Source organism: Salmo salar, chromosome ssa05, assembly GCF_905237065.1.
Source record: "Salmo salar chromosome ssa05, Ssal_v3.1, whole genome shotgun sequence".
In the NCBI taxonomy this organism is placed as follows: domain Eukaryota; kingdom Metazoa; phylum Chordata; class Actinopteri; order Salmoniformes; family Salmonidae; genus Salmo; species Salmo salar.
Window position 1 is genome coordinate 35455718 of NC_059446.1, and position 26026 is coordinate 35481743.

Here is a 26026-nt window from a genome sequence, read left to right on the forward strand (position 1 = left end):
TTTTGTTGTGGTTTTTGGTGTGTGTGTGTGTGTGTGTGTGTGTGTGTGTGTGTGTGTGTGTGTGTGTGTGTGTGTGTGAGAGAGAGAGAGAAACTCCTACCTTCTGGTCGGTACTGGGCAATGATGGTGACTGTCTGGCCGGCCCGCTTCAGCGCTGCAGCTGCCTGCTCGTGTGTGGCGTTCCGCAGGTTCACCCCGTTCACCTGAGACACATAGCACAGGGCAGAACCTCAGCCATGGAGCCTTGATTAGCAGGTCAATGGACCAACCAGCACTGTTCCTATTTAGCCTACAAGGGAATGAGACTACCTGGCTTTGACATAAGGATGTGGAGGAGAGCCTCAGCCTATCATTCCTTTCTTTCTTGGATCACCAGCTTGATGATTTGTTTTCAATCAGTGGAAGAATGACCTTGGCATGATTAAGAGGATTGTGACCAGGGAAAATGCCTGGTTCACAATTCCAGCAGGGCCATTGAGCAGATGTGCCCTCCAGAAAGGTACCTATCTGTCATCATGGGGGGCCTTGCGTTAGCTATAAGAGATTATTGATTTATATGAGAGCTGTGACCTTGACTGGAAGATGGTCCAATGCTGTCTCTTTTGATTACTTTGACTCTATGCTGCCCAACGTATCATCTTTATCCTGTTACCCCTTTGGGTCTACTCCTCTCTACATTGCTAAAATTGTCTATTTGTAAAGGCAAGTCTTTGAAGGAAAATATTCAGTGCTAAACCATGTACAGCTGTAGCTATCCATGTCGTTATGACAAAGCACTAACTACTGTAGAAGCTTTGCAACTTGCTGTAAGTATGTTTTAAGCAAATATCTCAGATGTGTAAGCCCTGCCACAGGTTAGCTGGCTGGTTAGTTCGTTGCGAGGGCCGATAAGCCACTGACCGAGAGGATGCGGTCTCCCCTCCTCAGCTCCCCGCTCAGGTCTGCTGGTCCTCCAGCCAGGATGAATGAGACAAAGATGCCCTCTCCGTCCTCGCCGCCCACGATGTTGAAGCCCAGCCCTGTGGAGCCCTTGTGAAGCAGCACCTTCCGCGGCTCCCTGCCAAACAGAGCGACAGCGTCAGGCCGCAGGGCGGGACTGGGAGCACAGGAAAGAGACGGAGACAGACAGAGTGCGAGAATGTAGGTAAGGAGAGAAAATGGGAGAGAGAGAGGTTGAAAAAGAGACGAAGAGCAAAAGTGGGAGGAGAGAGAGAAAAAGAGGGAAAAGGGATGAAAGACAAAAAGACAGAAGGGGAGACAGAGGCAGTTTAGGAAACAGCCCACACCAACATCTGTACATACATGGGACTAACTTGTATTCTGGAAAAGGTGACACATACATCTCTCATTTTGCAGTAAGTATACAATCCTTGGAATATGCTGCAGCAGAGCCTGACGAGTAGCACTTTCTATACATGTTTGAAAGTGAACACTTTCATATACTTTTGCAGGGAAACAATCTCAGCATTCAAATGAGTAATAAACATCCTTTCCACAAATGGAACGAAAAAAAAGGAGAAAAAGGAAATTAAATACAGACAGCACTTTCAAATATGCTGAACTACACTGGTAATAGGCCTATAGAAACAACATTATTATGATTCGACTTCACCTCGAACAATGCTTTGGCGCAACAGGGCCCACCAAGACATGCCGTCTTTGGATGAACAATTTACCCCCTGAAAAACACACACACACACACACACACACACACACACCGAGCAGCAGCCCCCCCCTGCTTGCAGCTCTGTTTTAGCTTTAGCCGCTGTGAGTCATCATCAGGCAGGCTGAATTCCAGACTGTGTTGGACTGAGGATCCTGGAGAGGCCAAACCACTGCTAGGGACCATCAAAAGACTTCTGAGAACATGCCTCAGACTGTAAGGCAAAGACACACCGCAGAGGCCCTAGAAGCTGACACACACACACAGCCCGTCTCAACAAAACTCTCCACATGGTTCCCATTAGTGGTCCTCGCTCTAGTACTCAGCCTGCGGTCCACAATAACAATTCCTACTCAATCCCTAATGGCTGTGCTCCAAGTTGTTGTAGAGACCCTTTTAACATCAATGGGAGCCAATGCATACATACTTTCCTAGCATTAGTTTCAGGTCCTGACTGAAAACAACCCTGATTGTTCTAGTAAAACATGTGAAGAGGCATGGTAAGTTTTTATATGGTTTCACAAAGGTTTAATAACATAAACGAAAGGCACTTTGACTGAAGAGCAATAATTGGATGGTACTTACATAAATATCTCACGTTGATCTAAAACCCATATCAGCACATCCTGGATTGCTACAATACCCTTAAAAAATTATGCATTTCCTCAATTGAGAGTCCATAAATGTAAGGTTCATGCCCATGGTCTCAAATTAGAGCATGTGAATAAAGCCTGTTTGGCACTGAAAGTCAGGAACTATAGTAGGCAAGTCTTTTTGCAATTACTGCATTAGGTTTATTCCCACATGGGAGGATGAGTCACAGAGATGTAATAAGCCCATACTGACCACACACATACACACTCTCCTTTTCTTTCTGTCATCCATGTACAATTCTGCCTAGCAGAGGCTCCTTTCTATATATATTTCTGAAGGATGAATACCTTTTTGAAAAACAACATCACCCTTACATACACAACGGAGTAACAAACGTGAGTAGCACACGAGAGAGATCATCTTAAAAATAACCGCATGCAGCGACACAAGAGGACCGTTGTACCCCGCACATCGGACCAGACAGTATTGGACCATTCCAACTCAGACACATGCATCACCATGGTTACCTGAGGATCCTGTGTTTGCTCCTGAATGACAGTCGCTTCCTCAGCCGCTTGGGGTGAGCTCTCACAAATGGCATGGAGGAGGAGATGTTCACTGCAAACATGGTGGCTACTGACTGTTGCACATTATTATGTCAACTCCAAGTAATGTCTCAAAGCCCCCTAACCCCACTCTCTATCTTTGCCCTGCTTGTGAGAGGAGCTCTGGTTGAGGCTCGCTATGTACAGACATTAATCTCAGGATGTTGTGTGATGAGATACAGCTCCACTTTGGGCTGTTACATTCTACTCCTCATCAGCAACAGGACAAGACTTAAACCACACCCGCCCACACAGACTAGACCAGAGCCATCTCTACAGAACAGAACCACATCCTACAGGAAACAGCCAGGGTAGGTTCCCCCGTTCCAAGCTTCCTCATTTTGTTGCCCAGGCTTCCCTTGTGTGGCTCAGAGGGCTGTGTATCACAGCAAAAGGCGGCGGGAGTGGGATGTTGATGGGAGGACCTTCAGACTACATGCTGTTTGAGTTATTTGAATGCTGTGGCTCTCGAAACTAAATGTGTGTGTTTTGTGCCAGCACATGTAAGGAATCCTAAAATCAGGAAAAAAACGCTTGGGCAATTCTGGGACCTGACTCCCCCTCCCTCCTCCCCTCGTTTTTTCATCCACGCCAGGAATGTAAACCGTTATGGTGCTATAAAACCTTTACTCTCTATGCCTGTCCCTCTCCTCTCTCCATGCCTCTATGGGCCTGTCTATCTTATTCTCTCTCTCTCGCTCTGGCTCTTGTTCTCTCTCTCCCTCCCTCGCTTTGCCTCTCCCGCTCTGTAACCAGCCATCCCCCTCCCCTCAGTGTTTTGGCAGAGGCTGAGGCAGCCCAGTCCTAATGCTCTGAATGGAGATGTGGGCTGTGGGGTTTAGCGGGTCGCGCTGCCCCAGCACTCTGCTCTGGCTCTCCCTCGCCTCAGCCCAGTAATTGGTTCTGCTTGGCTGATTAATGGTGGACAATGCGGACCAACATTTTCCGCAAACATAGACAGACATACAGACCAAGTCTCAGGGTTAAACATTAGCTCCCTTTCTTTCTCTCTCTGTAGCAGGCTCACAAGCCCAAAGTATGCAGGGCTGGTGTATACAGATGAAAGAAAGACTGCTCTCTTGTCCTTCTTCTAGTTTTCATCTTCACATTCTCCAGTGGATTCTACCGCCACTGCCTCTCTCCTCCTAGACCTATTATTTCATTCTAATTTGACATGGAAAAGGCGACAGACGGTTCAAGATATTTCAAGCCTCTCAGAGCGGCTAAGAATAAACCAGGCGCAATGAATGATTAACAGTTTAGACTAACTCAGGCGTTCAACTGATCTTGAACTATGATTACCATGTTCTAATCTTTCCCCCGTCTACGAATGGTTTCCAGTGGCCATAGAAGGGCTTGCTGCAAATGTGTATATATCGCTGTAATGCTCTCAAAGCTTACCAGTCAAAGGTTGAGCGCATTCACAATGGAAGAGCAACACCAAGTTATTGATTAGCTCACCTGCTGCACTGCTCTGTAGATTCTTGTTGTTTACAGTATCTAGTCTCTGGGCAAACAGTCCTGGCCAATAGCATTCTTTACTCTCTGATAGTGCACAGCTAAACAGTTCAGGTTGTGGTATTGGTCAGCAAAGACGCACACTCAAAAACAAACACCATTCTGGTCATTAGGTCTCACTTGAAAAATATATTTTATCTCAACGAGATTAACCTGGATAAATAAAGGTCACATAGCTTATAAAAACAAAAGTGACATACTGTATACTAAGATATCTGCATATGGTTCCTGTAGTGGCTAAATTGTCCAATATAATTATCTCAATACAATTTCCATTCTAGTCCTTTAGCCACAATGGAGAGTGGTGAAATGTTAGTCTTGACGCAGACAAATCTAATGTCCAGAGTTTGATTCAAGTTGAAAAATAATTATACATGGGTACAAAAATGTACAGAATTCTACCAAAACTAATTCTGATCATTAAAGAAACAAACAGCATGGTAAACATGGTCTGGTTTGGCCAAAAGACTGTGCTGCCATTCCAGTCACTCCCAGTAGGCCTTGGAGAATGTATGCCTTTTAACTGTATTCTCCATTGGCCAGTAGAGGGGGTACACACACACTTGACAGGGGATTAATGGCAAACACACATAAAACAGACTTGCATCATGAATTGGATACATGCAAATATACAATATGACCTATTTGGCTCCTACACACCAGTCCCAATTGTATTTGATGTGAAATCAAAAACAATTCTTTACTTAACTTGAAGGCGCCTTCCATCTAGGCTGTATTACAACTGGCTGCGATTGGGAGTCCCATAGGGCGGCACACAATTGGCCCAGCGTCGTCTGGGTTTGGCCAGTGTAGGCCGTCATTGTAAATAAGAATTTGTTCTTAACTGACTTGCGTAGTTAAATAAAGGTTAAGAAAAGAACCAACATTTCTATAATGTTGGTTCTTGTTTTCTGGCGTACTGCACCTACTAACCCCTTGGAATCAGGCTTGGTCTCAAGAGCCTTTCCAAGTATCCATGCACTACGTGGTGCCGTGGGGTCCATGCCCAGAACCACATCTCCTTCACTAAAGCTGCATTTCACTTTACCTCACTTTTGCCTTTCTTGCAAGTGGCAGGTACTCCTGTGTCCATCTCTTCCAAAATATGTCGGCCATGTAGTGGACTTGCTTCCAATGACGTCTGATGTACAGGTAGTTGTTTTGAAAGGTTGCAGGGGGTAGGACAGGCTTCGACTTTAACAATAGCGTGATTTGGGGTGAGGGCTTCTAGATCCAGGGGGTCGTAGGTTACCGTGGTGATTGGGCCGCTGTTTAGAATGGTCTCTACTTCACATAGCATGGTGTGCATCCCTCCTCATCTAGGGTCTGTTGTTTCATGACAGAATGGTGTTGTAGGTTCTCCGTCTCCAGAATATCCTCCACCATGCAGAGAGGAGGTCGTAGTGTCAGATGGAGAGGGGAATGTGTCTGTGAGGTGACGGCAGCACCACTGAGGGGGACGCATGGTGTCGCAGATGGGCACAGGGCAGACGATACCGGCCCTCTCTCTCTGACTGAGTCTAGCTCCACTCCTCTGGAAGCCCTCGCTTTACACTAGAATAATCACTCCAATAAAAATCCTGAGAATAAAATCCTATGCAAATCCTCCTGGGCTGCAGGGAGGTCTCTCTCCTATCCGACAGCAGGGAATCTGATGCATCTAGATGTTGATCTAGTCTGACTGGACTGGAAGTCTGTTGGGATGATGTCATCCGTGACAATGTCTCTCTGTTTAGGTTTGATGCAGAAGCGCCATACTGTATAGGCCCTGAAAGACAGAGCAGGGGCATGTGTGTGTTTGTAGACCAGGGGCATGTGTGTTGATGTGTGTGTTGTCTGGGTGGGTATGCATGTACTGTATACCAACAAGTGTCTGTGTGTGTGTGTGTGTGTGTGTGTGTGTGTGTGTGTGTGTGTGTGTGTGTGTGTGTGTGTGTGTGTGTGTGTGTGTGTGTGTTATATTGCAATGTGAGGGAGCCAACATTAATGTGTGTGTGTCTATGCGTCAGCACATTATGAGGAAATGTCTGAGTAGATCAGTGTGTGTGATTAATGTTGGCAGCGTGGGCTGTCTTTGTGAGGGGTGGAGGGGGGGTGGTGGACCTGGGTGCATGGCCTGGTTTTCCCAGAGTGCAGATGAATCACGACAGCTGCAGGAATGTCCGGCACTCCTCATTTGCTGCCCCGTGCTGGATAAGCCTCTCACTTCCCAATACATTTATGGTAAAACCACGGCCCAGTGTTTATATTTACATAAGGACAGCAGCAGGCAAAACATTCCTGTGCTGCACGTGTGTGTGTGTGGTGTGTGTGTGTGTGATGACAGCCTCCAGTTACACCTCCTCCCAATACTGTCTGTTCACTTTACCCCCTCAGTCTGTCTATACACACACCTGCATGCAAGCATATACTGTATGCACACACACTGGCCCATACACACAGGCACTGGTGGCATGTTCTGTACACCCACAAACCCACACACACACACACACACACACACACACACTGACATAGATTAGACACGCATACTCTACACAATCATAACTACAGTGGCATGCAACCAGCAACATCAAGGCATTCATCCATGACAACATGGTGATTGATGAGGAAGGTAGGACAGACAGAGGACACGCAACACATAAAACACATCAACTCTACACACACAGAGACAGGTAGATTACATTAAATACACACTCATAAACAACCCAGACACACACTAACAGACATTCTGTCCATATATCTGCCGTAGAGGTTTTCAGTAGGGAAGCTAGGACAATGACAGTGGCTTGGCTGGGGACTCGGGCCTTGGTTAGACTCGGCTCCTGCCAGATGGAATTGAGCAGCTTGTGCCAGCGAGCGGTCCTGTGGAGACGTGTGTCTCTGTGAAGGGCAGGTATAACTCTGTCAGCCGGCTCAGGCTAGGGCTGGTCAGCTCAGGACTGTACTAATGCTACTGTTTCTAATTCATATTCATGATCAGTTTGATGATTTAACACTATTAGCACACAGTATTTTTTACTCTTAATGTAAAATGGTGTTTATAAACACGTGCAATAAGTAAATGGAGGTTAGATGTAAAGTCAAAATGGAGCATGCCAGTGTAGGAAAAACAACAATTAAATATTAACTCTGGAAATACAAATAAAGGATGAAACAAATACCGGTGGAACACTTTCACACTTGACTTGGGGAGGGCTGTTGCAGATGTTATCCATCTTTGACAGGTAGTCAAAGCAGATCATTATCGAAGCCACTGTGGCTATTTCAACCTTACAAAAGTGACACATGGCACTGTAAAGGCTTTTATAGATGTACACTATGAGTATGACCACCAACATTAAAAGCAGGAGCAGACATGGACATGGAGAGGTAAGACATGTATAGACTGTTACACGCAGACCGATAGATTCTAAGTGGCTATCAGACCTAGATGGGACGCCCTCCCTTACAAGAGAGCTCTGTCAGCACAAACAGCACTCCTTCCTCCTTTTCCCTCCTAACTTCCCTTTCTCTTCATCCCGTTGTTCTTCTATCTGCTGCCATCTCTCCTCCTCCTCTAGTCTCAAAGTGGAGCCACGTCCCTAAACCTTTGCCATGGTGATCCCCCTCTACCACCACTTCTCCCCTGTCTCCAGGCACCACAGTCTACTGCCAAGCCCAGATACAGGTGTGGCGAAGCGGGTGAAGGTAGGACAACACAGGGCTGTAACTAGGTAGTAAGATTAGCTAAGCGGACCTAGCGACACCGCTGGGTTAGTACCTGCCAGAGGAGGGGACTGGGCCTTGGCCAGAACAGTAGCCTGTGTCCCGGGGTATCCCCCCGCTGTAGAGACCCAGGGGGACCCCGCTGTCCCCAGGTTGTTTGTGGATGACACTGTAAATAGGTTCAGGCCTGGTGGGGGAGTACAGAAATCATTGTGAATGGGGCTTGAGTAGGACACAAACACAGAACACACAAACACATATACAGTATACGTGACAACTACACAGGACAAATACACAGGACAAATACACATACATACATGCACAAATATAGAAACTGCTACACACAAAACTACACAGTCACACAGTCGGATACACACAAACACACGCCCACATGCACCATACAGTCATTGCCACACATTGCACATGCGCATACACACACACACACACACAATAGCTCGGGATATTAAGGTGACTGTGGGGCTCTCAAATCAAGCTCTGTGAATGTTGTTTCAGTGTTTGGCCAAGAGGTCGTAAGGCAGAACAAGGAGGAGGGACTATGGGATGAGAGAGCTTCTTTGAGGTATTTGGGCTATACATTGCCACCTCAGACAAAACTGAACCCTCCTTGCCCAGCTAGTCAACCAGAGACAAACACATTGCCACGCTGTTGGAGGCCCACTAAACTACATCAATCTACATACATATCACCAAAGAAAGCCACAACACCGGGGAACGCCAGGTAAAGCAACGGTCACCACACCAAGATTAAAAAATTAATATTCTAAAGTTCACAACAAAAAGGCCTCTTACTGCGCTCTGGTGGCCCTGTCTATTTTGACACGAGAAAGTGACTCTAACCGACACGAGAAAGTGACTCTAACCCTGGATTGTCAAAACTACTCTTAAAACTTACATTCACATGGTAAACAACATATTATAAACTGGGTGGTTTGAGTCCTGAATGCTGATTGGCTGACAGCCATGGTATATCAGACCGTATACCACGGATATGACAAAGCATTTATTTTTACTGCTCTAATTACGTTGGTAACCAGTTTATAATAGCAATAAGGCACCTCAGGGGTTTGTGATATATGGCCAATATACCACGGCTAAGGGCTGTGTCCAGGCACTCCATGTTGCGTCGTACATAAGAACAGCTCATAGCCGTGGTATATTGGCCATATACCACCCCCTCGGGCCTTATTGGTAAAATATAATTCCCCTTTTGTGAATTATACTGCATAGCTATATCATCCTGTAAAAGATTGTTATGTGCTGTACAACAATGAGATAATAAAGAAAAAAAACATGCAAAAAATGGTACTGACCTGGTGAAGTCTTCCTCCCCCAGCATGTGACGTGGGTCTGGGGAGTACCTGGAGGGCGTGACCTGGGGTGGCTGGCTGTAGACGGGCTTGGGCTCCATAGCTCCCATGTAGGCCATGCCTGAGTTGTGGCTGATGTGGTTGTCCACCATGGTGGGGAAGGCTGGAGGGAGGGCAGGGAGGGCCAGACCAGTAGATGGAAAGGAGGAATGATTAAAACAGTGGTCCACTGGAGGCCTGGCAGCACTCTTGCCAAGAGGGATCAACTCATAACACTATCATACATGTGACGATGCCTGTTCAAAAAATCTATGGCCCATTAAAGACAGTATTCTCCCTACAGATTAGTCAGTGTGGGTATTCTCTATACCTGAGATATAATAGATGTGTGCAGGCTACTGTGAGACCACAGTATGTCCTACACCAGAGATTTTGAGTAGCTAAAGTCTAGAAAGTTCCCAGATTTACATTCCATCATGGGGCTACAGTACTTATGACTCATGGCTCTAAAATCCCTTGAAGAACATCTGACTATAGGTCATACTTTCAGAGCTGGCTTAAAGGAGTAGTTCACTAGTTTACAACATGATGTTAGATGGTTCCTCACTCTGAAAGTCGTATATGGGCCAGGATACGTTTCTTTAAACTGCCACAAACTTCAGCTAACTATAGCCACCGCTAGCTAAAAATCAATTTTAATGAAAGGGAAAGGGGGATAACTAGTCAGTTGTACAACTGAATGCATTCAACTGAAATGTGTCTTCCGCATTTCACCCAACCCCTCGCCCGGGGAACAGTGGGTTAACTGCCTTGTTCAGGGGCAGAACGATAGAGGTTTACCTTGTCAGCTCGGGGATTCAATCCAGCAACCTTTCGACAGGGGTATGTGAACATGTTTATTTGTATTTTTTTATATATTTATTTTATATATTTTATTTCTAAATCAACTGTAAGTAACATCTAACCAAATATGGAGTTGATTTGAGTTGATTTCAGGTGATTTTGGTCACAGGGGATCACATGGCCACATTACTTCCAATTATTTTTAGCTAGCGGTGGCTAAAGTTAGCTGAAGATTATAGTGACTGTTTAAAGAAAACCAAACTATGGATTACAATTTATCCTGGCTCATAGCCCACTTTCAGGGAGAGGAACAGTCTAACATCATGCTGTAAAATAGTGAACTATTCCTTTATGTCAGTATAAGGGGCTTGCTCAAGCCATGGAAACCACACATACAAAATAACAATGAACATATACAGTACTACTGTACAGGCCCTTTGATAATAAATCACTGGTTGACATACATATTGTTTAGTACAATATAGTATACCTGTAATAATTACATATAGTCCAGTACAGTTATTTTGTGTGTGTGTGTGTGTGTGTGTGTGTGTGTGTGTGTGTGTGTGTGTGGTTCTTCAGTAAAATCGATGTGTGTGGCTGGCAGGAGCCCCAGGCCATGGGTTCTCCTGAGCAAGTGGGTGGGATGTGAGAAAGCCTCCACACTCAGTGGGAGAGAGAGAGAGCTGGGCTTGGTGTTTCAGTGGGCAGCAGTGTGTCTGCACCATGTAGGAGTCTGGGCACAGCCAAGCCGAGGAGAGCACACTGAAACAGCTCTACCACTCACTGAGATAATCCATAAACATCCCTGTGACAGGGACAATGTTGTGTACCTACAGTAGGGGTCGGCAACCCGCCGCTCCATTGCTATGTATAGATTTCCTCAACAAACAAACAACTAAACTCAGCAAAAAAAGAAATGTCCCTTTTTCAGGACCCTGTCTTTCAAAGATAATTCGTAAAAATCCAAATAACGGCACAGATCTTCATTGTAAAGGGTTTAAACACTATTTCCCATGCTTGTTTAATGAACCATAAACAATTAATGAACATGCACCTGTGGAACGGTCGTTAAGACATTAACAGCTTACAGACGGTACAAGACCTTGCATTTAAGACAAAAAAAAATTATGCCCAGCTGGTGCACACGGCCCATGGCCAGTAACTCTCATCCTGAGCTCTGATATGACATGTCCTTAGCATGGGTCTGTTCAGAGGAGGGACACAGCCTGGCCCGCTAGAGAGGACAGTAACTCAGTCAGGAGTAAGTGGAGTGTGGATGCTGATTCATGCTAGGCTCGTTGCCTGGACTCCTTTCTCGGGCAAGAGGTCGGCTATCCGCTCCACAGACCTTTGGAAGGCCAGCACTGAATGGGAAAAGGATTACCTAAACTCAGCAAAAAAAAGAAACGTCCTTTTTTCAGGAACCTGTTTTTCAAAGATAATTCGTAAAATTCCAAATAACTTGACAGATCTTCATTGTAAAGGGTTTAAACACTGTTTCCCATGCTTGTTCAATGAACCATAAACAATTAATGAACCTGCATCTGTGGAATGGTCATTACAACACAAACAGCTTACAGACGGTAGGCAATTAAGGTCACAGTTATGAGAACTTAGGACACTAAGAGGCCTTTCTACTGACTCTGAAAAACACGAAAAGAAAGATGCCCAGGGTCCCTGCTCATCTGCGGGAACTTGCCTTAGGCATGCTGCAAGGAGGCATGAGGACTGCGGATGTGGCCAGGGCAATAAATTGCAATGTCCGTACTGTGAGACGCCTAAGACAGCACTACAGGGAGACATGACGGACAGCTGATCATCCTCGCAGTGGCAGACCATGTGTAACAACACCTGCACAGGATCGGTACATCCGAACATCACACCTGCGGGACAGGTACAGGATGGCAACAACAACTGCCCGAGTTACACCAGGAACGCACAATCCCTCCATCAGTGCTCAGACTGTCTGCAATAGGCTGAGAGAGGCTGGACTGGGGGCTTGTAGGCCTGTTGTAAGGCAGGTCCTCACCAGACATCACCAGCAACAACGTCGCCTATGGGCACAAATCCACCGTCGCTGGACCAGACAGGACTGGCAAAAAGTGCTCTTCACTGACGAGTCGCAGTATTGTCTCAACAGGGGTGATGGTCGGATCCGCGTTTATCGTCGAAGGAAAGAGCATTACACCAAGGCCTGTACTCTGGAGCGGGATCGATTTGGTGGTGGGGGGTCCGTCATGGTCTGGGGCAGTGTGTCACAGTATCATCAGACTGAGCTTGTTGTCATTGCAGGCAATCTCAATGCTGTGCGTTACAGGGAAGACATCCTACTCCCTCATGTGGTCTCAACGCAGTTGACAGTGAGAGGACGTTTCTTTTTTTGCTGAGATTATATATATTTTTTGTATTTTTATTTCACATTTTTCAATCAGAAATAGATGGGTTTGGAAAGATCAGGACTAACTAAGATATGCTACGTTACAATCTACAGGACAATACATGTTAAAACCGTATCTTACTTTTATTCTGTTTTTGAAATGTACAGAAAATAACCTTTTGAAGGTTAAGTTTCTGTTGCTGAAAGTGTGCAGACAAGGTCTGTCTGAATGGGCTAATTTCTCATTTATAAAAGCAAAGTAAATAAACAAACACTTTTGTTAAATCAGTATAATAAATATCTATTACAATCAAACCTGTTTGCATTATAATATTTGTGTATCTGTGTTTCATTATTCAATATCTTGCGGGGCTTGATGTGGGTATTTCAATGAATCCCTGGAAAACAACATGTCCTTCATTTGTAGGTTTTTAAATAAAAAAAGTAACACTACTTCTGTAGCATATTTAATGTATGTTCACAAGATTTGATTCTCCCTGCAACTTCGCTAGACAGCCACTGCTCTGTGACCCTGAACTGCCAGATTCCGTGGTAATTTGATCTGACTGCTATCTGTGGTGCTGAATATCAGATATTGCCACTATTGCGCTTGAAAAGGGCTCAAACTTCTTCTGCAGCTCCCTCTAAACAATTTTTTTGTGTGGAAAGAAATGTGCTTTTCAAGTCAAAAAGGTGACCCCTGACCTAAAGCTAATGCTAATCAACAAAGCCTTCTTCTAACAACTGATGCATGGGTTGGTTTTTGAGGTTTAGGTATAAACTGAGAATAAGGAGTGTGGAAAGAGACCACCAGTGTCATTATCGCAGGGTTCCTGTGGTCTTCCATTAAAACAAACTGTGTGTGCTGGTACAGTACCATTGAGGCATCCATCGCCTGGAATGTTCAACTGTAGTTGTATGCATTGTGAGCAGTATGAGAGTAGGAGGGGAGGGGGGTGTTTAGTTTGAGCCATAGGTGAATACAGTAGCTAGCAGAAGAAGATACGTACTGCTGGAGTAGTCCGGAGGGGCGTACATGTCGTTGAGGTGCACGGGTCCGGGCTTGGCCACCTTGAGGTAGACCATGTCAGAGGTGTTCTTCAGCGCCGCCACCGCCTCCTCGTGACGCACGTCCTGCAGGATGATGTTGTTCACCTGAAGCACACAGACCACAGTCAAATCCTCAAGTCCACAACACTGAGGCTTATAGCTACCTCTTTTAGTTTACCTGAGCCACACCCAAATCATTCATACACTACTGTTACTGTGTACTACTAAGATAAAGTATGGTTTTGAACAGAGCTTCTCCATATAGGTACAGTTGCGAGAGATTACTTATTTACGGAGCCGTCACATCTGCATCATTGTGTCGACAGATAAATGCTTGGATTTCGGGGATAAACTTTGATCAAATAGCACAAATGATACGGCCATCCGTCCAGAAGTGTACTGTGATGAAAACAGTGCAGTGGGGATTCAGTGTTGGGCAGTTGTAGTCACTCACAGCTCTTCCCCGCACAAAGGTAGCAGTGCTTAATGGCTCTGTTCTTATTTATGGCAGTCTTAAACACATCTCATATTTTTCTAACAGCGTAGTCACTCATTCAGCCTGGCAGGAGGTTCTCTTTATCTTTTGCCGGTGTAGAACAGAATATGCCCGGGGAGCAGCTGGGCTGTTTGAACCCGGTCTCCAGCACCGTATCAATCACACACAGGGCCATAAACGCTGATGCGCGTCACCTCGCCTGGTTCTCCTGAGAAATGTCCAGGGATGGGCACAGAGGCACCCACCAAAGTATCAGTGTCTTGATGTATGCAGGGTATGGATCACTAAACAGTAAGGGAATCAAGACTGTTCTAGGGCATCCATTAGAGCGCAGTATCATAGGCCACTATCTGTGTAATTGACTGGGTATGGAACCTGGGTTTTCTACACAATTAAAGACTGTGTTAGGCTGCTGAGCTTAAGTCTAAGCATTCACTCTGGCTTCACCAAACCACCTCTGCTACATCGAAGCAGGGGTAAGCCCAGGTAATGAATAAAGATGCAAATTATATGTGTTCTTACAGCTAGCAGGCGGTCTCCGGTCTGCAGCCGTCCGTCTTTCTGTGCGGCCCCGCCCTCGATGATCTTTGTGATGTAGATGCTGTTGTCTCCAGGGATGTGTTGGTTGCCGATCCCCCCAGCAATGCTGAAGCCAAGGCCTGGGGGTGAGAAGCACAAAGAGGACAGTCAAGAACAGAAAATTGCGCAAAAGCGTCAATGGGGACAATTCAAATTCTCAAACATAATCTAAATGTATGTTCCAATTTCAGAGTTGCCCTCGTATTACCCAGGGTAATTTAGTTTAGTTAATTAGGATCCCCATCAGATACTGCATATGCAGCAGCTACTCTTCCTGTAAAGAAGAGTTATAGACAAGAACAACAGAAGATATTACATTCAATTCTAAATAAAATATTTTATATAAAATATATTAGAAAGACACCAAGAGACAACAAAATTTCTATTTACCCGTTATTCATATATATATATATATATTCATATTCTTATATACATTACAGTGAAGTTATAGGGGCCAAGAAAATCCTGGCCCTCACAATGAGGATTCATTCATATATGTACTATATATAGCTGACCTTTGGGCCCCTTGAGCAGGTTGATCTCCAGGATGGTCTCAGGAGGGGCCTGTCTTCTCCTGACCAGCAGCCTGACCACAGGGCCAGCCTCTTTCAAGGCCTCCACCGCCCGGCTGTGGACCACCTCAGACACATCTACCTCATTCACACGCAGCACACAGTCATTCACCCTGGGGAGACGAGGGGAAACAAAGTTCATATTTTACAACGCTGTTAGTACTGTATATACACATACATAATATACACTGAGTGTACAAAAACATTAAGAACACCTTCCTGAGTTCTAAGGCACTTAAATATTTGATCTTGCCCATTCACCCTCTGAATGGCACACATAAACAATCCATGTCTCAAGCCTTAAAAATGTTTTTTTTAACCCATCTCCTCCCGTTCATCTACATTGATTTGAAGTGGATTTAACAAGTGATATCAATAAGCGATCATAGCTTTCACCTGGTCAGTCTAGGTCATGGAAAGAGCAGGCGTTCTTAATGTTTTGTACACTCAGTGTATCTACACTATATGATGATTTATCCGTTTGCCTACTGAATCATAATTATGGAATTAATGGCAATCCACAGGCTGTACAATATGGATAGAATCAACAGACTAGTCAGACTAGTCAACTGCACAAACACACAGAAAAACAAACAAACACAAACTGGGCTCCTGAGTGGCACAGTGGTCTAAGGCACTGCATCTCAGTGCAAGAGGCATCACTACAGTCCCTGGTTCGAATCCAGGCTGTATCACATAGGGGGTCCGATAGGGAGGCGCACAATTGGCCCAGCGTCGTCGGGGTTTGGCCGAGGTAGGCCGTCATTGTAAATAAACATTTGTTCTTAACTGATTTGCCTAGTTAAATAAAGGTTAAATCAAAAATAATAATACAAATTAAAAAAACACAGAGGCCGGCAGTACACCGAAAGTACTCGAGATCATCATTTGCATGTTTTAGGCTTTGGCTTTCCAGTGAATCACAACTTAGTGGAAACACAGACAGAGCCTGGGGGCAGAGGGCTGTAGAGGCACTGCCACCCACACACACACCTCTGACTGCCTGGCGTAAAATGGTGGAGTGAGAGACAGAGGGGGGGGACTAACTCACCCCAGCCTGCCATCCATAGCTGCAGCTCCTCCAGGGATGATCTTGGTGATGAAGATCCCTGGGTCATCTGGGATGTGTGGATTGTCCATCCCCCCAGCGATGCTGAAGCCCAGGCCAGAGTTACCCTGCAGTGGTTATGAGGCATTACACATAGAAGAGATAAAATAGACACACATACACACACACACACACACACGTGAGCGTGACGCAGAGGAGGCTGGTGGGAGGAGCTATAGGAGGAATGGCTCATTGTAATGGCTGGAATGGAATGGATGGAGCACATCAAAAATATGGAAACCACATGTTTGACTGCTTTCCATTTATTCCATTCCAGCCATTATAATGAGCCCATCCTCCTATAGCTCATTCTACCAGCTTCCTCTGGCATGCAGCCCGTGCACACTTTCACACACACGCACGTGCATGCAGGCATACAGAGCTCTACTGCATAAGTGATGGGTCCCGTCCCACTCAAGGTGTGTGGACTCAAGGGGGGAGAAGGGGCTTCTTCTTAATGGTATTGAAGTCTCAATACATGTGATCTATGAAGAGCGCTCAAGGGAATTCAACATTACTGATGACCATGGCACTTTCTCATGCATGTGTGTGTGCATCTTCCTCACATTGAATTTACTTCATACTACAAACTACATTCTAAGATCAAGTCACTTAATTCTAAATGTATGTAAGATGAAGCGGTGGTTTGGGTGTAAATGGTTTGGGTGTAATTGTTTTGTTTAAAACAGACAGATTCATAAGTAGAAGAGAGTCAGAGAATCCACATTTCTCTAAAGACTTGAATGGTACAAAACTTCCCTTTATCTATATGTACCCCCCTTTCCCCCACCTCTCCCCCAGAATGGCAAAGCACCCATTTGGATGCAGTGGGCCCAGGCGTGCTGTTCTATCTGACAGCCATGGCTGCAGAGACAGGCTCCAAACAAGACAACTGAGAAAAGACTTCACTTTATTATTTTCTATAATTAATGAGAAACGGTCACAACCAATTAGGACAGAGTGAGGCTGAGGCCTCCCAGTGCGCTGCTCCTGAGCCAAAAGGAGTGCACTGGGCCCGACCACCAAATGTTCCACACCCACAGACCTTTTAAAGTGTGATTTTATCTAGTTTATTTAAGCCTCTGCATGCAGAAATGCCACTCGGAGAGGGAGATGGAGAAAACAGCTCTGCACCTATCTGTGGGTGGAATAACAAGAGCAGGAACATAAAGTATGTCTGCGCTCCACTATAGACTGAACTCTGTCACTGACAAGTGCAACTGTCAAGGGTCCTGAGAGTGTGTGTGTAGGGGGAGATGGCTTTTGCTTCTGAACTATTTAATGTGTGTGCTTTTGAAAGGTGCAGTATGAGGCCTACAGGGGTCTGACGATGACGATGTGCATACGCTGCTGCTACTTATTATCTATCCTCATTGCCTAGTCACTTTTACGCGTACCTACGTGTACATTTGACCTTAATTACCTCAACTACCTCGTACTCCTACACATTGACTCGGTACCAGTACTCTTTCCGACAGTGCAGTAATATCTAACAGGTGATCTAAAAACTTCCCAACAACTTCCTAATACACACAAAGAGGTGAATGAGAATAGCAACATTTACTGCACTGAGAAACCTTAATAAAGCCAAGAAGAGCTTATTAGTGCCATCTAGTGGGAAAAGCTCACATGTTTAACAAAAGGCTTTGAAAAGAATACATTTGATCACAAGACGTTCAAATAATGAGCGGTTATAAAAGTGTTAGTGAAACTCACCCTCTCCAAGATGATCTCTTCATATTTAAACATCCCATCACTGCCATTTACCTGTCAACACAGAACACATACAGGTCAGTTATATCATCATCATCATCATGTATTAACAGCCCACATGAAAACATCCTAGAAATAATAAAAAAACAGAAAAGGATCATAAAACATGGACTAATCTTTCATCTCAATAGAATAATTTTTAATAACCACAGAATTAAACATAGACATACATAAAACAAATAGTATTGCTGGTTTTGGCTATTATATCCAGATTTTGACAATGAACACACAAATATGATCATGTTTACTATTAATATTACCATTAGGCTTTTCTCAATCCACAAATCCTACAGGAATACAGTAGAAACTATTTCAATCTCTTGCATTACCATACTAAATGCATAACTGCATCATATTCATGCTGTAGAGGCAGCTCAATAGAGATAATGAAATAGGTCCACATGGTGAGTAAATGTGATCTTATATGCTGCGACCATGACGCACATCCATCCACACACAGAGACAACAGAATAGATACTCCATCCACACACAGAGATAACAGAATAGATACTCCATCCACACACAGAGACAACAGAATAGATATTCCATCCACACACAGAGACAACAGAATAGATATTCCATCCACACACAGAGACAACAGAATAGATACTCCATCCACACACAGAGACAACAGAATAGATACTCCATCCACACACAGAGACAACAGAATAGATATTCCATCCACACACAGAGACAACAGAATAGATACTCCATCCACACACAGAGACAACAGAATAGATACTCCATCCACACACAGAGACAACAGAATAGATATTCCATCCACACACAGAGACAACAGAATAGATACTCCATCCACACACAGCGACAACAGAATAGATACTCCATCCACACACAGAGACAACAGAATAGATACTCCATCCACACACAGAGACAACAGAATAGATACTCCATCCACACACAGAGACAACAGAATAGATATTCCATCCACACACAGAGACAACAGAATAGATACTCCTGCCACACAGAGACAACAGAATAGATACTTCATCCACACACAGAGACAACAGAACAAATATTTACATAAGGGCCTGCATCCAGTGAGTCTGCGTTGACGATGACGGGGGGAGGGTTCGCCTGCAAAGATAGATAAAGAGATACAACATTACCTAAGCGCGTGTGTGTGCGTGTGTGAGGCTGGCAGATCACACATCATCAGTCTGCTAGGTGCCAGTAAGTGGATGCCATGGGAACAGTCGGTGTGTGTGTGTGTGTTTGTGTCTCGCTAGGGATGGGTGGATGATGGCTACAGTAGGTGTGAGGACTGAGAATGAGGAGTGGGGAAAAGAGACCAGCAGTGTTATAATTGCCTGATTCCTGTGTAAGACTCCATTTGAACAAACTGTGTGTATGTTGGGACCATTGGGTCATTGTCTAGGATATCACAACCATCTCATACTGTACCGTACCACTACCTGTTCTAACACACTGGAAATGACAACTTGAAGTCTGGCATCCAACACTACATCTATGTTTTGATGGTCTATTGCAGGGAACTCAAGTGCCATTTCAGAAGGTCTGGTCACACAAATGTTCTAAGTGGCAAAGGTCCGGATGGATATTGTAATTTATCGACATAGTAACAAACCCCCACCCCATAACCCCAAACTGTTCACACCCTTCTTGTTGGCGAAGAGAACATTTTGCAGTTTTAAAGCTAATTTCCTGCAATTCTACACATTTTCCCATGTTGTATGTGTTATCATATGACACCAGGGATTGGAGGCCCGACTGAGTTCCTAAAAAACGAAGTCGGGACCCGTGGTCCGTATTGACCCCGTTCCGGACCGCGGTCCACCTGTTTGAATGGCTGGTCTATTTGGTCAGTAAGACTCAAAAACTCTTGCATTCTGTGTTGTATCTGTATATCAGAATTAGATCTCTTAGCAAGACAATCAGGCTGTTCAGGCTCCATTACGCCACCTAGTGGCTGGTGTTCATTTCCCAACATCCCATGCATGTTGTATCAGCGGAGACGTTATGATCCTGTGGAGGGGGCACCAGTCAAAGCAGAGTGCAGGAGAGGGCACTGCAAAGATATGCCTCTCACAGCGGCAGTTATAGACAATTTATTCTTGTAAAATGTCCCCTCACAAGGTGATGTGAATGCTATACTCAATCAAATGTTACATAAAAGACTAGCAGCTCTCAGTTGAGGAGGAGACAGAGGAGGAGCGGGACATAGCCCCAGTAGACTGGACACAGGGCTGACCAGCAGTAATGGCCTCTCCTTATAGCACAGCACAGAGCCCTGGAACACTGCCCCCTGGCTGTGTTCTCTCTATTGATCTGATTGAGCTGTGGAGGTGAGGTGATGCTGCTGACGGGGCAGCTAGGGGACCAAGGCTACCTGAGGTCCAGCAGAGAGAAGCTACTAGTCACTCACTACCTCCCCCCTCCACCTCCCCCTTATTGTCTCCCCCAGTATTCACTATTTGCACACTACCAGGTTCTTGGGGCTTTTCAAAGTGGATCCACTCCTATTGATCCCCATTGATTCCAATCTTCTTCCACCAACCTCTATCGCCACACACGATGAGCAGGCATGCATCCCCATGTTTTGGCTACGTGATGAGGCAGCCTATGGCCTGTGATATTACCTGACTGCTTTAAACTCGTCGAGGGGTCATCGCAGTTACGGATGATTGCTTTCGTGGCACAGACTCTCAGTCACTCATTTATTTCCATAGCGTATCTCCCCCTAGTGACGGCATTAAAGGATCACTTGATCACGGCTCTTGTATTCCTACCTGACACTTCTTTCACACAGGACTCACAGGCAAAGGAGGTGCAAGCGCGGTGCAACACTCCAATATAACAGGTCACAGTCTGAGACAAAGGAACCACACCCTTTATATTACAGCTCGAGTTATAACAGTTCTTTGATGCTGGACCATGGTACTTCAGTACGCACACATACAATCAGAGCTGGTTTGAGCAGAAAAGGCTGAATACTGGAGTTGTACTGAGGTCATAAGACGAGAGCATCAAGCCCCACTCGCTTTGATTGGCATCATTCATCATCATGCTACACCCCAGTTTCTGTGAATCTTTCCAGAGCTCTGTTACTTTATTTTCACTGAGTGACTTCTCTGATTAATGGAAACTGTTCAAATCCAACACAGAAGACGTGACCTCTTTTTCAGATCTGTAGTGTAGTTCTATGGCTCTGGCCAGCTGTGGAGAAACACAAACGTCCCTTAGTCAGCACAACATGGCTTGTGTAATCTGCGTATGGACTGCAGACGCCCACAACAGTGCTTGTGTGCACGTTTTCCATGTACCGTACACATTTAGGCATTTCCTGTTTGTCATGAAAATACAGGACAGCAATGTCTCACCAGACCTAAAGCCTAGTGAGAACAAAGGGACATGGTAGCAGCAGCTCCCTTCACATGCTTTTAGAAGTGTGTGTGTGTGTGTGTGTGTGTGTGTGTGTGTGTGTGTGTGTGTGTGTTTTAGAAGTGCACAGTGTGCCACAGCACCATAGACACCCAAGTCTTTAAGAAATGTACTCATCCCCCACAGCCAACCGGTCCCATTGAGCAGCTGTGTGAAAGGTAGTGGAGAGAAGGAGCCTGAGGGCAACAGTGGGGACTATTTCTGCTCTGTCATTGTACTGGACTGAGCTAGTGAACAGAATCCAGTGCCACAGCCAAGGGACCTCAAATGACAAGCACAACAGCAGGAACAAAATAGCTTATCATAAGCAACAGAGGTTACTTCCTAGCTGGCTAATCAATGATTGAAAAGAAACCAGTATGTTACAATAATAGCAATATAAACCTCGTAAGGTTTCAAGACAGTCAGTCTGAAAATAAAAATGTCATCCTAGTCTGGGATTGAAGCGGGTAATCCCAGTATCTGTTTCTTCCTTAACAAGCACACAAAAAGAAAGAGGAAGATAATCTCAGTGTGTGTAATCCTAAATCCGCCCCAGAGCGGTGTGTTGTCTCTGAAGTGGGAGTTGGGTTTGAGGAGGAGAGGGCTGATAAGCGTGGGGCCGCGAGGCCAGGGCAGCAGCGTGGGGCCGCGAGACCAGGGCAGCAGCGTGGGGCCGCGAGACCAGGGCAGCAGCGTGGGGCCACGAATTCCAGGGCAGCAGCGTGGGGCAGCACACAAAGTAGCACACAGTTCTTTCTGCTGTGACTGTAAGAGCCCTGGACTGGCCACGTCCCCGAGAGAGAGAGGCTTACACAGTCTGTAATGTAGGCTCACAGAGGTCAAGATAAACACACATTTACAGATTATTAACAGGGGATGGTGCATACAGTGCTGTGTGTGTGTCTGTGTGTGTGTCTGTGTGCAGGCACGTGCACAGATAGGGGTCTACCTGTGCAAAGCACATCCATCTGCCCTCCCACTCGCCAAGTGCCCTTTTGGGTGGTGGTATAATATATATTTTTGTATACAGTTTTTCTCGTTGTTGTTCTGAACCCACTGCAGCAAGTCGTTGTGATGTCATCAAGTTCGCCACCTCCACCCCGTCCGTTGGTTGGTTGCGCCTGTTAGTCTGCCCTGTACGGCGCTTGCGCATGCCTCGGGTAACGCCCGTTTTCCCAGTCTGCCCTGTACGGAAATTGCGCATGCCCGGTATCCAGACATGTATGGCTTGAGATGCTGTCACCCGTCGAGTGTGTGTAGCTAGCTACTTAGTTTAAATATCAACAGTACTGCCACACGGCAGCATTAACACTTGATAACACTTGATATACATCATTATGAATATTTCGGTCTGGTTGGCTGATACGCACAACAGAGAGAGGCAGAAAGACAGAGAGGAGCGGCTGCATCTACGACCCTCGACCCCAACTCCATCCCTTCAGCAGTCGGAAGTTGCACTTGTGTGTCAGGCAGCGGCAACACAGGTAGTTTAGACTCTAGCTAACCAACATATACTAAAATATCCACACAAGCCACTAGCCAGCCAGCCATATATCATGAGTAAGAAGATTATTCATATTATATTATGAAGTTATTATTTAAGTATTTAAGAGAATTGAAGATAAATCACAATCTGTAAAAAAATACAAATAAAATAAAAGCTAGCTAACTAGCAGATTTACATCAATCATCAACATCAATGATCAGCTAACAGCCCACTTTCTTTCACCCGATCATGTCTTTAGGAGGCACTGTGACTAGCTTGCTTACAATTTGTGATGAGTGTGTTGTTGAAGAAATAAATAGGCCTATGCGCCCTTTTTTCATTTTGAACACCTGCCCCCTGAAAGGTCTGTGCACAGCCCTGTGTGTGTGTGTGTGTGTGTGTGTGTGTGTGTGTGTGTGGGAGGGGGGGTTACATGGGGATGGCCAGCAAATGAGGTGAGGGGGGCAGAGAGGAACAGGGGATGACGCCGGTTAAAAACGTTGGCAACCGTCCAGATGTGGCAGAAGGGTGTGACTGAGGGGCATGGGGGGAATTAACCAAAATCTGGATAAGATTATAATAAATCCCTTAATTTCCTTTTAATTCAAACACTAATCATGTTTTCCCAGCCAGCTGTCGCTGTTCACTTCTGTCCAACTGCAGTGCAGGGCTCAGGGCAGGCTGTACAGACACACGCACGCATTCAGACACACACATGCAAACAGACACACACACACACCCTGCTCAAGCTGCTCTCCCAACAGGACTGACTGTACAACCACTACAACCAACCTATCCCAACTGAGCACCATTCCAGACAAAAAACACTCATCTCTATACATCCAGCTGTTCACTAGTTCCCTCCAAATTGTTTTCGATCCATCCATCCCTCCGTTCATGTATTTATCTGTGACTTTCGTTTCCCCATGTATTATCTTCAAACAGCACTGCACCTGACAGCACTGATTTGGCTGCAGCCAGTCTGGACAGCAACGCTACAAAGACTCCCACTAAACCTTGGCAACCGTAGAGCACAGCCTTCGTCCAAATTGCTAAATAATCAATGTGTTCCAATGACAACCGGTACTCGCGCGCCCGCTTAGCCGCCTCCTCCTGGTTCACCTCTCAGGACGCTGACTGCAGCTTATGCACATGCATGGCCATGGGCACAGCCTCAGCTTGGCTGGCCTGCCTGCTCACTGCCTGTCTATATCGTATTAGTACTGTAGCTACAATCCTCCCCCTGCAATGAATGAATGAAACAGTTACACTGTGTCCAGATCTGCACTATTACTGTCAATCAGAGCCCACTCGACCAGAGGCCCTGTGTATCCACTACCTAGCTAGAGTCCTTTTAAAAAAAATGTTATCCTATGTTGTGACAGAATGAAGTTTGAGGCTAAACTTTTAAATTGTTCATCTGATTCATTCAGCTTTTTAATTCCAGTTATGATTCATTCTTTTTATGAAGTAATTACATGAAAATACCTATTGTTAGCACAACAACTCCAGGTAAATACCAATGGAAAAGTACTGTAGAATAAAGTACAAACAATATTAGCCTATATATGATGATGCCATATGTTGGCACTGCAATAGATAGTGAGGCCACACCTCAAATGAAATCCAAGCTCCTCCTCATGCAGCGTTATTTCTATGGTGTTTTTAACTCCTTGAGTTCCCTGGGGTACAGGAGGGTTTGGCATGTGCATAGCAATGAGATGCTGACAAGACAATAACCCTTAGATCCTCCTTTACATAGTACACTGATACTGTATGGCAGCCCTGTAACCAATGACAACGTCACATTGAAATATGACAGTGACTCTGATCCAGTCCTGTCTGAAAAAGGGCAATGAAGGCTGTTCTGTCTGATGATCCAGTCCTGTCAGACAGGGTAATGGAAGCTGTTCTGTCTGATGATCCAGTCCTGTCTGATGATCCAGTCCTGTCTGAGACAGGGTAATGAAGGCTGTTCTTCCTGATGATTCAGTCCTGTCTGAGACAGGGTAATGGAGGCTGTTCTGTCTGATGATTCAGTCCTGTCTGAGACAGGGTAATGGAGGCTGTTCTGTCTGATGATTCAGTCCTGTCTGAGACAGGGTAATGGAGGCTGTTCTGTCTGATGGTCCAGTCCTGTCTGAGAAAGGGTAATGAAGTATGTTGTCTGAGACAGGGTAATGGAGGCTGTTCTGTCTGACGATTCAGTCCTGTCTGAGACAGGGTAATAGAGGCTGTTCTGTCTGATGATACAGTCCTGTCTGAGACAGTGTAATGGAGGCTGTTTTGTCTGATGATACATGGAGCATTAGGAAATTATTCCTCTGCCTTCACTCATTCATATTGATTACTGATATAGAGAAATGGTGAGCCCAAGTCCAATAGAGTCAATCTTAACCTTCCTTACAGTATCTATTGATGCTTACAGCACAATGGTTACATGTCAATACGTCAATACTACGTTATCTACAATGAACTGTCACTGTGAGCTGGTCAGACGTGTATGGTTTGTATGTTTCCTGCAGAATGTGGGATGAGAGGTGCAGTCAGTCGGTCGGTGGTGCCTCGCTCTGATCCTCGGGCCTTCATTGGATTCTCGTATGCCACGCTGCAGTCCAATCAATACCTACTCAATTACCATGCACGCAACATCTCATTCACGCTGAGCTGAGGCCCCGCTCACTGCCAGAGGGACCGGAGGAGAGGAGAGCAGGAAGAAAGAATAGGAGAGGAGGAGGGAGAGAAGGAGGAAGGGAGAGTGAGAAGGAGGGAAGGTGAGAAGAAGGGATTGATATACATTATATAGAGAGAAAGGGACAGAGAGGAAAGGGTGTCGTCGTCGTCCCCAATAAGAATACCAGCTGATTTCAGTCATTCAGTCACATGTGGCAACCACAAGGAAATGTATTAGTTCATGCCTATTA

The 26026-nt window shown here is 45.4% G+C and overlaps 1 protein-coding gene across 9 annotated transcripts in view; it reads right to left on the reverse strand.

Annotated features, from left to right (window-relative positions):
* Positions 1 to 26026, reverse strand: part of LOC106604729 (disks large homolog 3) — a 142736-nt gene that overhangs the window by 42070 nt on the left and 74640 nt on the right. For 5 of the 9 annotated variants that reach the window (XM_014199685.2, XM_014199684.2, XM_014199687.2 and 2 more), the window contains 9 exons: positions 19256 to 19309; positions 18158 to 18208; positions 16385 to 16509; positions 15277 to 15446; positions 14705 to 14841; positions 13647 to 13791; positions 9417 to 9603; positions 901 to 1096; positions 101 to 203 (listed from right to left, as the gene is read on the reverse strand). In XM_014199685.2, coding sequence (XP_014055160.1) covers positions 101 to 203; positions 901 to 1096; positions 9417 to 9603; positions 13647 to 13791; positions 14705 to 14841; positions 15277 to 15446; positions 16385 to 16509; positions 18158 to 18208; positions 19256 to 19309 — 1168 coding nt within the window. The remainder of the gene's footprint in view (positions 1 to 100; positions 204 to 900; positions 1097 to 9416; positions 9604 to 13646; positions 13792 to 14704; positions 14842 to 15276; positions 15447 to 16384; positions 16510 to 18157; positions 18209 to 19255; positions 19310 to 26026) is intronic. The other 4 variants (XM_014199688.2, XM_045718119.1, XM_014199686.2 and 1 more) reach the window with 3 other exon arrangements.